Source organism: Aplosporella prunicola (assembly GCF_010093885.1).
Source record: "Aplosporella prunicola CBS 121167 unplaced genomic scaffold K452scaffold_137, whole genome shotgun sequence".
Lineage (NCBI taxonomy): Eukaryota > Fungi > Ascomycota > Dothideomycetes > Botryosphaeriales > Aplosporellaceae > Aplosporella > Aplosporella prunicola.
Genome location: NW_022983665.1, coordinates 1 through 11,799, shown reverse-complemented (window position 1 = coordinate 11,799; position 11,799 = coordinate 1). Strand labels below are relative to the sequence as shown.

The window sequence follows — 11,799 nt, the reverse complement described above, 5'->3', positions numbered from 1 at the left end:
AACAAACAACAATTAGCAAACAACAAACAAAGACAAACCGTCAGCTAGCGCTTGCTGGTAAGAACTGCAAGGAACGCGCTAGAAACCCGTGACACCCCTCACGTTCCGCGCCGCAGGCACCTAGGAGGCCCCTACTACCCCTACCCCCGCTATTGTTAGCGAGACTCAAGTCCCTGCTAGTGGTTCGGAAAATGCTTAGGCCCTAGATAGAGACGCGCTCAGGGCCGCTATGGTCAAAGTTCCTTAGAACTCTCTGCTTTTTCAGTTTACGGTTTCTTAGGCTCAGCCTGCTATTCGGACACCGAACATTTCGCTCTCTAATGTACTGTTCGGCCGGTAGCTCAGATAAATAGAATACCTTCTCTTAGCCTACTTGATACTGGTGCTTCAGTAAAGTCTTTTATGGACCTCGATTACGCGCAACGAAACAAATTTCAAGCTATCCCGTTAGCTTATCCCAAGACCCTTCAAGTCCTTGATGGAACCGAGTCCTCGTCCGGTCAGATTACACATGTGGCTCGAGGGTTCCTTCACATTAACGGACATACTGAATCAATAACCTTTTATCTTACTCAACTCGCATAGTTTGACACGGTCCTCGGCCTACCTTGGCTGAAGCTGCACGAGAGTAGTTCTGTGGGCTCCAGTTGATATTCAAAGTTTGCAGGATTTTATCAGCTGGCGACTTTCATAGGGTAGTTTGCGATTTGCTTAGTCTTGGCTGCTTGCCATGCAGTAATTCGAGATACTTCTATTATTTTGTTTGGAACTGCGTCCTTGTACAATACGCATCAAAGTCTTCGCGAAGATGACACATGTCGTTATTCTTTTGTGTAGGGATTGTACAGGCTTTAACAAGGCAGAATTATCATTCCATCTTCGTATCTCTTCGAATTCCCTCGTGCCCTTTACTTTTCTTTTTCCACAACTTTTCAAAGTTGATTTGTTCTTCGTATACTGTTGTTTATATACCTTGAAAAGCTACACTCGTTCCATGCATATATATTGACTTATACCCTTCTAGATACTTTTACAAGAATACGTGCGTTCTACGTTCGTAGGTATATAGCATTCATAGCGCACAGCGTTCTAGCTGCTTATATCTACGTAAAGAGTAGCTAGGTAGTAGAGTAGATTTTAGTTTATATACAGTGATGCATCTACAGCTCACCATGAAAACATTCGCATACGGCATGCTATACAGTCTTACATCTCCCTTACAACTATCATCCTACGTAAAGTCTTCCAGCGTCTCGTCCCCCTTCTTAATTTTTCTTATATCACATCGTATAGTACCTTGTCCCCTTTATATTTATCTACATACAGCATTCTTCGCAGGATACCGTCCCCGATAAAATATTATCCTACATCATACTATAAAGTAACTTATCTTCTTCTTAACTTATTACTTATAGTGCTGCATAGTATCTTATCTCTCTTATAAAAACTTACGCGCGGGGTAAGATACAGCATCCCGCCCCCCTTACATTTTTATCTTTCGGCACGCTACGCAGCATCCCGCCTCTCTTATATTATTATCTTTCGGCGTGCTACGCAGTATCTCGTCCCTCTTACATTATTACCTTTCGGCGTGCTATACAGCACCCCGCCTCCCGCATATTATTGTCTTTCGTTGGGCCCTACGAGTATCTCATCCTCCATACACTATCACCTCACATCATACCCAGCAGTATTTCGTCTTCCTTCTACAGACCTCCGTATAGCCCGCCGACGCATACTTCAGGAACCAAGGAGTAATTCAGGACGGGGGTACAAGCAAGAGTAAAGCTAAAAGAAATACGCAGCAAGCGAGCGGACATAAAGACATTTGTTTACTTACTGTAAAGGGGATATAAGGAAACAAAGATCCTTTCAACCCTCTACGTATCTTGACTATTCACACAACTATGAAGATCCACAGGTTTACAGTAATTCAGCAAACCAGCCTGCCAAAGGAAGAAAACACGGACACGGACAGCCCGGACGCATAGGGGCAAGCAATAATGCATACAATCCAAACATCCAAACATCTCAATATCTACATACCTACACACCCTCAGTCCCCCAGACCTGGCTCCAGCGCCGCCTATCCGCAGCCAACGGCCCATCCAGCCTACCCACGCGCGGCGCCACGCCAGCGCCCGCCTCAGGCAGGGTGATGAACTCGCGGACGCAGTGCGGGACCTCGGCGTGGTCGTGCGCGACAACAATAAGGGCCTGGTCGGGGGTAAGACCGTGCAAGTAGACGCCGTCGCCGTGGTGCAGGAAGCGCAGACACTTGTCGCGCGCGGGCTCGTCCATGCCGGAGAAGGCCTCGTCGAGGATGACGAGGTCGGGCGACTTGATGATGGCGCGCAGGAAGAGCGCTAGGCGCTGCGCACTGAAGGCCAGGTCGCGGAAGCGCTGCGTGTCGGCCCAGTCGAGCGAGTCGCCCTCGGCTTCGGGCCACAGCTCCGCGCGGAACCAGCGCAGACAGGCGTCGACTTTTTGCTCGGCGGCGGCGTCGAGCCGCGGCTTGGTCACGGGGGTGTCGGCCCAGGCCGACTGCAGAGCGCGCCGTACCGTCAGGTGCTTGGGGAAGTAGGTATGCACTTCGGGGCTGGAGTGGCCCATCTTGGATTGCACCTCGAAGATGGAGATGCCGGGGGAGCCGGGGGTGGGGAGGCGGGAGCGCCCGAAGAGCTTGACCGGTGCGGAGTAGGCCTGCGGATGATCGGAGGTGATGAGGGCGAGGAGGGTGGTTTTGCCGGATCCTGCTCGTGTTAGCGGGGATTTCGAGAGTTTGTGCATGCCTACCGTTTGGCCCAAAAACTCCCCAGCGCTGTCCTTTCCTGACCTCCCACCGAAGCCCGCCTTCCCAGTCGCCCAGCACCGGTGTCGCACTGTCGTTGTACCGGATCTGCACGCCTCCCATCTGGACGACGGGGTCACCAAGAGGGATCTCCTCGGTGAAGGTATCTCTCGCGGCTTTACGCGTGACAGTGGGTCCATCAAAATCTCCCTTTTCCGCCATCTTCTGCGCAATCTCAGACAACGCCCGCGTGTCGTCGAGCGGATCTACAACCTTGGGTCCCTTCTGCCCCATCGGACGGTGCATCCGCAGAAATTCAAAGACCTCCTGACGGTCACCAATCACGCTGACCTTTGGATGATCGCCGACAACGACAAAGTTCGTGATCCAATCCGGAATGACATCCTGCGGCCGCAGCGACAGCACCATCCGCGGCTCCCGCGTCGCGGCTATCCGGTGAAGAAGGCCGGACAAGTACTGCAGCGTGTGCGGATCCAAGCCCATGAACGGGCCGTCCAGCAGCAAAAGTTCCGGACGGTCGAGCAGGGCCTTGGCGATACGGGCTCTCCGGGTCTGGCCGTTGCTGAGATGGCTGACGGGCATGTTCTGGAGGGTGGTCAGGTTCAAACCGTTCATCACTCGCTCGACCATTTCCTCGGGCGGCTTGACGGCCAAGGTCTCGTCGGCGTTGAGCTCGGTGTTGCCCATGAGGTAGTCGCGCACGCTCCAGTCGGTCACCTCGCGCATGCTCTCGTAACGTGCGCTCATGTAGGCGCCTTTGGTGCTGACGCTGGACAGGCCGCCGCGCTCGGCGTCCATGCCGACGTACTTGATGGCATTGGTGGGGTTACGCAGGCGGGGATCTTTATTTGCAATCTCGCGGGTCTGCAGGTAGGGGTACGAGCGGGCGGAAGCAGGGACGCTGAGATAGTGTCCGCGCAGGACCTGGAGGAAGGCGGTACGATTGGCAGATGACGGACTTAGGATTGCCCAGTGCTGGCTGCGGGTCGACGTTGCGGGGAGGGTGAAGTTGAGATTAGGGTAGATCGGGGGGTTTGCTTCGCCTTCGGGGTGAGAGTCGGGATGATTGCGGTAGAAGGTGGCATTTTCGATGCGAATCAACGGGGGAGACGGCGGAGATGGGCGACGGATTGACAAGAAGCGTTTCGAGGGGAGACGGATCATGGTGGTGATGATTCGCCGAGTGTGATGCACGTCAACTTTTGGCTCCGGTTTCGGCCCGCGCGGGATGATGTCAGCGACGCGACGCGACATACTTTCATCTGATTCATGTCTAATGCTCACAGAAACTAAACGAAATCACCTCATTATGAAACACGCCCTGAATACCCTTTCGCTCCTCCATCAACTCCTCCCTCAACTCCTTGGCCTTGTCCATCCCCATCGGCTCATCAACAGCATCAACCACAGCCTCAATAAGCTCCGCCGGAAGCGCCGAAAGCGCACCACTGCGGTACAGGCTGTCAGCCCACCAATGCCTCTGTTGGGGTGGCACGTTCGCCGTCGAGATGATGCGGTGGTTGGGATCCACGAGGAACAAGGCCAAAATCTTGCGATGGCCCGGTTTGGTTCGGTCGGCGAGGGAAAACGGCGCCACGCGGTGCTGAAAGACATTCGGAAACGCAAGCAGGCGCCCTTGGCGGGTCAAGATGCGACCGCGCTCCTGCATTGTGGGAGCATCTTGTCGAATGCCGTAGAGGTACTCGACCCAACCGTAGTCACCCTGCACTGTCAGTCGAGCCACTCAATCAGGTCAATAAGGAACTCACCTGTCCCGGCAACTCTCGGAGATCGTCCTCGATTATTTGATGTCGGAACGCAAGATAGCTGTCGGTAACGTTCTCGCAGTCATAATAGTACAGCGCCGTCGCGCAAATCTTCTCGTTCAGTTGTCCTTCAACGTGCCATGAGCCTCCGTCGTACGTGGGTTTCTCGGGGGTGAGCACGATGTTGGCCAGTTTGACAATGACTTGGAAGCCCTCGTTGGCAAATTCCTTTTGTAAATGGTCATCGTCTGGCCACTCTTTCGCTATCTCCGGTTTGAAGGGATGAGGTTGCGGCATATGCAGCAGCCGATCTTCTTCTTCATCTTCCGAAGTCCTGTCTCCGTTGTAGTCGTATTCATCCTCTTCCCAATCATGCGACGTGACCACGGTATTTATTTCCTCGTGCCTGTCGTCCGGCATGTTGTCGTCCAGTTCCGCATGTCCTGGAAAATCTTGTTCCCCGTCCTCAGGATACTTGAACCCGTCCACCCTGTCAATCCGTGGGTCACCTTCAATAGCCAATCCCTCCATGGTGCAGCTCCAGAGAGGAATGGCTTTGGCCATGACCTTTTCAATGACGGAATAGAGATTCTTATGTTCAACAGGGTGGAGATTGTTGATGTAACTCGTAATCTTCACACCATCTCCGGCAAACTTGACTTCGCAAGGCAACCACTGGAATTTGTTGGACCAGAGACGAGCTTTTCTATTATACCAGACGCTGTCGCGAACGGTTTCGTCGTCACTCGGCCGCGGTATGACTTCTCCGGAGCCGGTGGCAACGAGGCAGTCGTCTAATCCAATCTCTCTGTGGGGGAGGATTTTCGTGCGTCCGTAGACTAGAGGGAAAAGTGAAGGATGAACAAGATCCAGAACCTTTCCATCGGAGCCGGGATGCCAGTCTTTGAAATTGTCGGGGACTTCTTCCAGGGGTTTGGCTGCGTTGATCAACTCCAATCTCAATTCTTCGTCGATGATAGAGTCAGACTTGACGACCGAGGCCCCGACGTCGAGCACCATGACCATGCCAGTATTCTCGAACATCTTGGCATTTGCTCGCAATTCGTCGATGCACTGATGTATGCATAAGTAGGGAATAGTCAAAGTAGAAGGAACAATGACGTACATAATCAAACATCTCATTCGTAAACCCGTGTGGCTTCCCGTTCAAAGGCTCTCTCCGATATTGCGGTCCTTGGTCGTTGACGACTTCACTCCACCAGCGCAGGACGATGGTTTCATCAAAGACCTTGCGTCGCCACTCTGGTTTGTCGGTAAGCTGATTCATGGCGTCCAGCATCATCTTTTCCCGAACGACAATGGCCTTGTCGTACCAGCCCAACACGGCATGAGTCTGGTCATATTCGTCGGCGAGGTGGTTGAGAGGGAGGCCATAGCCAGGTCTGGAGAGAGGCTTGTGTTGAGACATTTGTGAGGATGAATTTGGACTTGTTGATGGAGGAGTAGGACTGCGTTTTATAGACATTGGATTTAGGAGTAGCACCTAGGCAGCATTGCGGGAGCTATACCCATTCGGTTAGGGCCAGGCAGCAAGGCACCGCGTACCGAGGTGGTGCCGACGGTCGCGTCGACAACGCGAGACAGACCACACAGCGAACGACAGCCAGACCGGCAAGACTATGCCTATCGAGGGGAAGTCGATTTTACGCGTCGTGGATGCATGAACGTCTCATCTGGATTCACAACGCAGATGCACCGAAAGACGCTGGGCTCTCCGGACAGAAACAGCAACGAAAATACGCAGGACGCGCCGAAAAGATGCAGTGGAGAAGATACGCAGGACGTTGAGTTGAAAACGGAGATTTGAAGAGGCGTGAAAAGAGAATGGACAGTATAACCACGGTTTGGAGGTTTCATCAGTACGAAGGCTGAGTACAGATGGCTGGCAAGAAATTAAGGACAACTCCACTTTGAACCTACTTATGAGCAAACCTGAAAGCATCATTCCGAGATTCATTAATATGGGAGGCTGACTTCTTCTTTCACAGCAAATCTCATCCTCCGTCTAGATCCGCCTCGTGCAAACTCTCGTCCTACCCCAAGCAATTGTCATCAGCATCATACAGCCTCAAGGCAAAGAGTGCTGCAGTGCCGTCTGGTTGTTGAAAGGCAATGTCAAAGCCTCGGAACCTCACGCGCGGCTCAATTTTCTAGCGTCAGGTCACGGCAGATATTTAACCCGAAAACACGTCATATTTGTGGGTCGAGACGACACCATACGAGACGGCACAGCACGACGTCTGATTGCATGGACGGCAGTTGGACCAATATTTGAGTCACTCGTATCCATATCGGTGACCAGAAGGTGTTACAAAGCCTTCAAGATACCGGCGCTGTCTATATAATCTGCTCGTCTCACGTCAACAAAAACAACATAAAAATGGTCGACGTCTCTCCAGAATCACTGCAGCAATACATTGGCCGCCCGGCCGAAGAGCTCCCTACTCCCGCCTTTGTACTCAGCAAACCGACCGTGGAACGAAACTGCCAGAGACTTCACGATGATGTGCGGAGGTTGGGCATTGGATTTCGTCCTCATGTCAAGACTCTGAAGGTCTGACAAGACCCATCTACTCAAATATCACATCAACGCTGACCCTCCAGTCCGAGGAAGTCATCAGATTAATGCTTGGCGGCGCCAAAGGGTGCGTGGCATCGACGTTGAGAGAAATCCGGGGCTTGCTTCCATTGGCAAGAGAGGGTCTCCTGGAAGAGGTGAGTATCCAGACATTACCTTCAAGTCTAAACAAATCTCGAACCAAACTCACTCATTAGGTCCTCTACGGCGTCCCCATCCGTCCTTCAGCCCTCCCCGCTCTTCAAGAAATCTCCAAAACGATCAAAACTCTCCTCATGGTCGATAACATCACGCAAATCGACGCCGTCGAAGCCTTCTCCGCCGCCAACTCCGTCGCCCACCCTTGGCACATCTTCATCAAAGTCGACATCGGAGCCGAGGACCGTCGCGCGGGCATCACACCGACCTCGCCGCGATTGGCGGACCTCATCGCCCGCGCCATTGCCTCCCCTGCCATCACGATCGACGGCTTCTACGCCCACGCCGGGCATTCGTACGACGCGCGTTCGGTCGCTGCTGCTGCAGAGGTCTTGCACGCCGAGTGCGATGCCGCAGTTTCGGCCGCTGCACAGCTGCCTGCGTCCATGTCCGACACACCCATTACCATCTCCTTCGGCGCGACACCCACCGCGCACGTCGTCGGGCAGCTGAAGCAGAAGCTCCCTCCTCATTTGCGCCTCGAGCTGCACGCCGGGAACTTCGTTGCCAATGACCTGCAGCAGCTGGGTACGGGCTGCATTGAGGCGGGTGACATGGCTGTGCGCGTTCTGGCCGAGGTGTGCTCCATCTACCCGGAGCGGAACGAAGCGCTGGTGAACGCGGGCGTGATTGCACTGGGCCGAGAGCCGGGGCCGATTCCGGGGTATGGACGGGTGGAGGGGGCGGAGGAATGGATCGTGGGGAAGGTGAGTCAGGAGCATGGGATCCTGCGGCCGGTGGAGGGGGCGAAGATGAAGGCCGAGGAGAGTTTTGCCGTGGGGCAGAAGGTGTTTTTGTACGTTCAGCATGCGTGCATTGCGGCGGCGGCGCATTTTGTGTATTTTGTCGTGGATGAGAAGGATGTGGTGAGGGAGATTTGGCAGCCTTGGAAGGGATGGTAGCGGGTCGGACAGGAGATGCTGGTTCAAGATCTTATAAGTATACGAGAACGCTCCTATGGATTACTTCTTACACGGACCTAGGATTTGCATTCGTAGCTAAATATGTCACTCCTGAGGGTATGTAGAATGTAGCATCCCGTCCGGCGCCGTAGGAGCATGGAACGTATCAGAAAAGGAAGACATACCGGCTTCGTCACTCATGCCCTCCGAACTTTATTACACCGGCCACATGACTGCATCCCATCCTCACTCACCCTCACTCCCCTCCATCCCGAACATCCGCACGCTATTCCTCCACGCCGCCTCGGCCACCTCCTCAACCGCCATCCCCTTTAACCCCGCCACGACAAACGCAACCCTCGAAATCGCGCAGCTCTCATTCCGCTCCTTGACCATACACCCCTCAACCCACTTATCCCTCTTCCTACTCGCTGGCAACGACGGCGCATGCACCAAATACCGCGCCACGTCTGCACTCGGCTTGATCTCGCCCCACGGCGCGTCCGTCTCCAGCTGCAGCCTGTCCAGCGGCACAGCGCGTACCATGTCGACGCTCTCGGCGTCCCGGAAACTGAACCCGTTGACACTGACGTCGAGGCCCAAGTCTAGCAGCCCCTGCATCTGCGCCGCGCTGCCCACGAAGCTGTGCACGAGGCCGCGCCGCGGGAGCCGGGCGACGTACGGCTTCATCACCTCGACGAAATCGTCGTACGCGGCCCGGCAGTGCAGGAACAGCGGCAGGTCCCATCCCTCATTGACAAACAGCTCGAGCTGCGTCTTGAACGCCTCCAACTGCGCCTCTTTCCCCGCATGGTTCAAGCGGTCGTAGTCGAGCCCCAGCTCCCCAAACGCGGCAAGCAGTCTCGGCCGCACCGCCAGCGCCTCCCGCACTGCTGCAGCCAGCCGCTCGACGTACCCCGCGCCGCCCTCCTGCATCTCGCCCGCGTGGTACGGGTGCACGCCGATGGTGAGGAAGCACTGCCCCGGCGGGCGGGCGGCAGCAATGCCCGTGTTGACCGGCACGTCCGCCAGCGACATGCCCGTCAGCATGACCTTCTCGACGCCGAGGGCGTGCGCGCGGTCCAGCGTGCCTGCGAAGTCGGGCGCGTGGTACTGCTTGCCGCGGTAGATGCCGGCGAAGTCGTTGGCTGTGGCTGTGACGGCGACCTGGGCGGGGGGTTAGAATTAAATGTAGTACGGGGAGGATGCGGGGTGTGGCGGACATCTGCGTAGCGGAGGGGTTTGGTGGGCGCGGGGGGCGCCGTGGTGGGGAGGTTGGCCATGGCTGCGGTTGTGGTTGCGTTATGGATTTGCTTTTAACGAACGAGAGAGCGGACGACGGGGACGGCTTTGAAAGGTTTTTTTAGCGTGGTGCAAGCGAGATCGGCGGGTACGAGTAATGCTTTTCTGATGCGCAGCTTTTCTGTCTACGTTCGTCACTCCATGCCTATCATTATCCCGCTTCACCCAGAATCCTTATATACAATCTACACCATCATAATGCAGTCTATTCCTCCGCCCGCGCCGCCCCCACCGCCAGCTCTTCAGCATTCAAGTTCTCATTCTTAACAAAATCCGCCACGTGCGCCGGGATGTCCTTGACGCGGTTGTCCGGGCTAGGAATCGGGGTGCCAAACGTCTCCCACACAGGCACAACACCAGTCCAGACGCCATTCACCACCTCCTCGTTCTTCAAGTCCTTCCGGTCACTCTTGGCATTCCCCGTGTGGATCTTGGCCGAGGCGCGCTCGATGCGCACCTTCATGACGCGCGTCGACGTGATTTCCGGCTTGTCGGGCGGGACGCGCGTGTTGGCCCAGCGGCCGGGCACGACCGAGTCGGTGATGAGCTCCATGGCCCACATCTTCTCGGCGTCGTCGTCGACGATAGTAGCCGTGCCCTGCAGCATGACGGAGCGGTAGTTGTAGCTGTGGTTGAAGGGCGTCAAGGCCAGGAGGAAGCCGTCGACCTTGGTGGCGGCGACGCAGACGGGGACGCCGCTGGAGGATGTGCCGTCTGCGCCTAGCTTCATCAGGCGGCTGGAGACGTAGCCGTGCAGGTAGCAGGACGGGGCGTCGTCTTGCGAGTCGGGGAAGTGGCCGATCTGGGCGATCATGGGAAGGATAGCGGGGAATGGGTCGTCGGGCGAGGGCATGAAGGAGACATGGCAGACGCTGGTGGTGTTGACAATGTTGTGGACGGTTTCGGCGTCGTAGGTGCCTAGGTAAGATGTGAGCGGGGGGAGTGAGATGATGCGGGAGGAGGAATACCTCGTTCCTTGTGACGGTTGAAGGAGGTGGCGGGTGTTTTCACGTAAGAATCGCCGTCCATGATTGACTGTGGGAAAAAAGATTCCGGTCCATGAAGATTCTAAATACGCGACCAATGGAAGGGCAGATTGAGTCATCCCCACGTTTCCCCGGATTTGCGGGCCCCACGAGCCGCCATTGACGCCCTGACTCATCTTATCGCTTATCTCCCCGCAGTTGATTCGTCCATCTGATCTCTGACTCCCATCCAAGATCCATCTCGTCTCATCTCCCCCCCACTTCCACACGACCATCGCCATCACCCCCGCCACCCCGCCGCCGAACCATGTGCGCGTGCATGTACCAGCACCTCCATCGGCCGGTTGCGCGCTTCCGCCGAGTCGGCTCCAGGGAATACAAGAGAATTCATGGCTGGATGGTGCGGGATGCCCTCGCAGACGAGGCGTAGCTCCCGGGTGCCGATGTTTGGGGTGACAAGGTCAGGGACGAGTGGGAGCCCTTGGCTCTGAGGCCCTGCGGAACAGAGCCTGGACGTCGAGCGAGTTCCGCGCGTGCTTAGAGTAGTGCAGCGACAGATTCTCGTACGGCACCGCGGTTAGATACGTCGCCGGGAGCGCAATGTACTCGAGGTACGTGTCCAGCTGGGAGGGGCTTAGAGTGGCGGACATGGTTGCGCCGCAAGGTCTTCCTGTCTGCATGGGCTCGTTTGAAGCCTGGATGAGTCATGGTTGCAGATGAATCCCAATTCTTCACCGGCATCGCATCCTCTCACTCCTCTATCCGCACGACCGGACGGGAGAGTCCCTTCCAGAGCGGGTAGATGGCAAGAGCAGGGAAGCAGTGGGGAAGGTGCACCGGTAAGGTTGTCGACAGGAGCAGAAGGAAGGATGTCCGAAAATGGAAGGAAGGGTCTCACTAGCGCGAGTATAAACCTCCCCTCTATTTCTTCTTCTTCCCTTCTTCTTCTCTTTTTTCCTCTCGCTTTCTTTCGCATCCTGACATTCTGCGAGCGGAAATGAGCCTTGCTGGGGGAAAGGCCGGAGCTGCAGCTGCCTGATGATGGTCGGTTTCTCAGTCGGTCATCTTTTAGATCCGCATTGCCAAGGTTTCGGATCCAACCACTCAGGTTCAGTGGCCAATTGCGGGGCTTGGTTTGGAGATGCAATGGCATGAATCCCTGTCAATGTTGCTTGGGCTGCTTCTCAGCCTGATACGTCAGGCATATCTCAATGTAAGGCCTTGTGACGCACGA

General features: G+C 55.5%; 6 protein-coding genes across 6 annotated transcripts; 1 reads left to right on the top strand and 5 right to left on the bottom strand.

Annotated features, from left to right (window-relative positions):
* Positions 1-1,655: 1,655 nt before the first annotated feature.
* Positions 1,656-3,976, bottom strand: K452DRAFT_354445 (uncharacterized protein; the record flags this gene model as incomplete). Its single annotated transcript, XM_033545886.1, has 2 exons — positions 1,656-2,753; positions 2,797-3,976. The coding sequence occupies 2 exons, from the start codon at positions 3,974-3,976 to the stop codon at positions 2,047-2,049; spliced, it is 1,887 nt and encodes a 628-aa protein (XP_033390992.1). The 3' UTR covers positions 1,656-2,046.
* A 41-nt stretch (positions 3,977-4,017) lies between these two features.
* K452DRAFT_260906 (uncharacterized protein) lies at positions 4,018-6,001 on the bottom strand. The gene is made up of 3 exons (XM_033538556.1): positions 5,705-6,001; positions 4,582-5,652; positions 4,018-4,535 (listed from the first exon to the last, which is right to left on the bottom strand). The coding sequence occupies exons 1-3, from the start codon at positions 5,879-5,881 to the stop codon at positions 4,086-4,088; spliced, it is 1,698 nt and encodes a 565-aa protein (XP_033390991.1). The 5' UTR covers positions 5,882-6,001; the 3' UTR covers positions 4,018-4,085.
* A 767-nt stretch (positions 6,002-6,768) lies between these two features.
* Positions 6,769-8,400, top strand: K452DRAFT_35730 (uncharacterized protein). The gene is made up of 3 exons (XM_033546106.1): positions 6,769-7,153; positions 7,204-7,314; positions 7,375-8,400. Exons 1-3 carry the CDS (start codon positions 6,980-6,982, stop codon positions 8,275-8,277), a joined length of 1,188 nt encoding a protein of 395 aa, XP_033390990.1. The 5' UTR covers positions 6,769-6,979; the 3' UTR covers positions 8,278-8,400.
* Positions 8,401-8,523: 123 nt separating this feature from the next.
* On the bottom strand, positions 8,524-9,581 carry K452DRAFT_354442 (uncharacterized protein; the record flags this gene model as incomplete). Its single annotated transcript, XM_033545885.1, has 2 exons — positions 9,501-9,581; positions 8,524-9,444 (listed from the first exon to the last, which is right to left on the bottom strand). Exons 1-2 carry the CDS (start codon positions 9,558-9,560, stop codon positions 8,524-8,526), a joined length of 981 nt encoding a protein of 326 aa, XP_033390989.1. The 5' UTR covers positions 9,561-9,581.
* An 82-nt stretch (positions 9,582-9,663) lies between these two features.
* On the bottom strand, positions 9,664-10,608 carry K452DRAFT_323148 (uncharacterized protein; the record flags this gene model as incomplete). Its single annotated transcript, XM_033544614.1, has 2 exons — positions 9,664-10,497; positions 10,548-10,608. The coding sequence occupies 2 exons, from the start codon at positions 10,606-10,608 to the stop codon at positions 9,785-9,787; spliced, it is 774 nt and encodes a 257-aa protein (XP_033390988.1). The 3' UTR covers positions 9,664-9,784.
* A 257-nt stretch (positions 10,609-10,865) lies between these two features.
* K452DRAFT_293347 (uncharacterized protein) lies at positions 10,866-11,485 on the bottom strand. Its single transcript, XM_033541546.1, is given in 2 exon segments — positions 10,866-11,291; positions 11,302-11,485. The coding sequence occupies 1 exon segment, from the start codon at positions 11,213-11,215 to the stop codon at positions 11,027-11,029; it is 189 nt and encodes a 62-aa protein (XP_033390987.1). The 5' UTR covers positions 11,216-11,291; positions 11,302-11,485; the 3' UTR covers positions 10,866-11,026.
* Between the last annotated feature and the right edge of the window lie 314 nt (positions 11,486-11,799).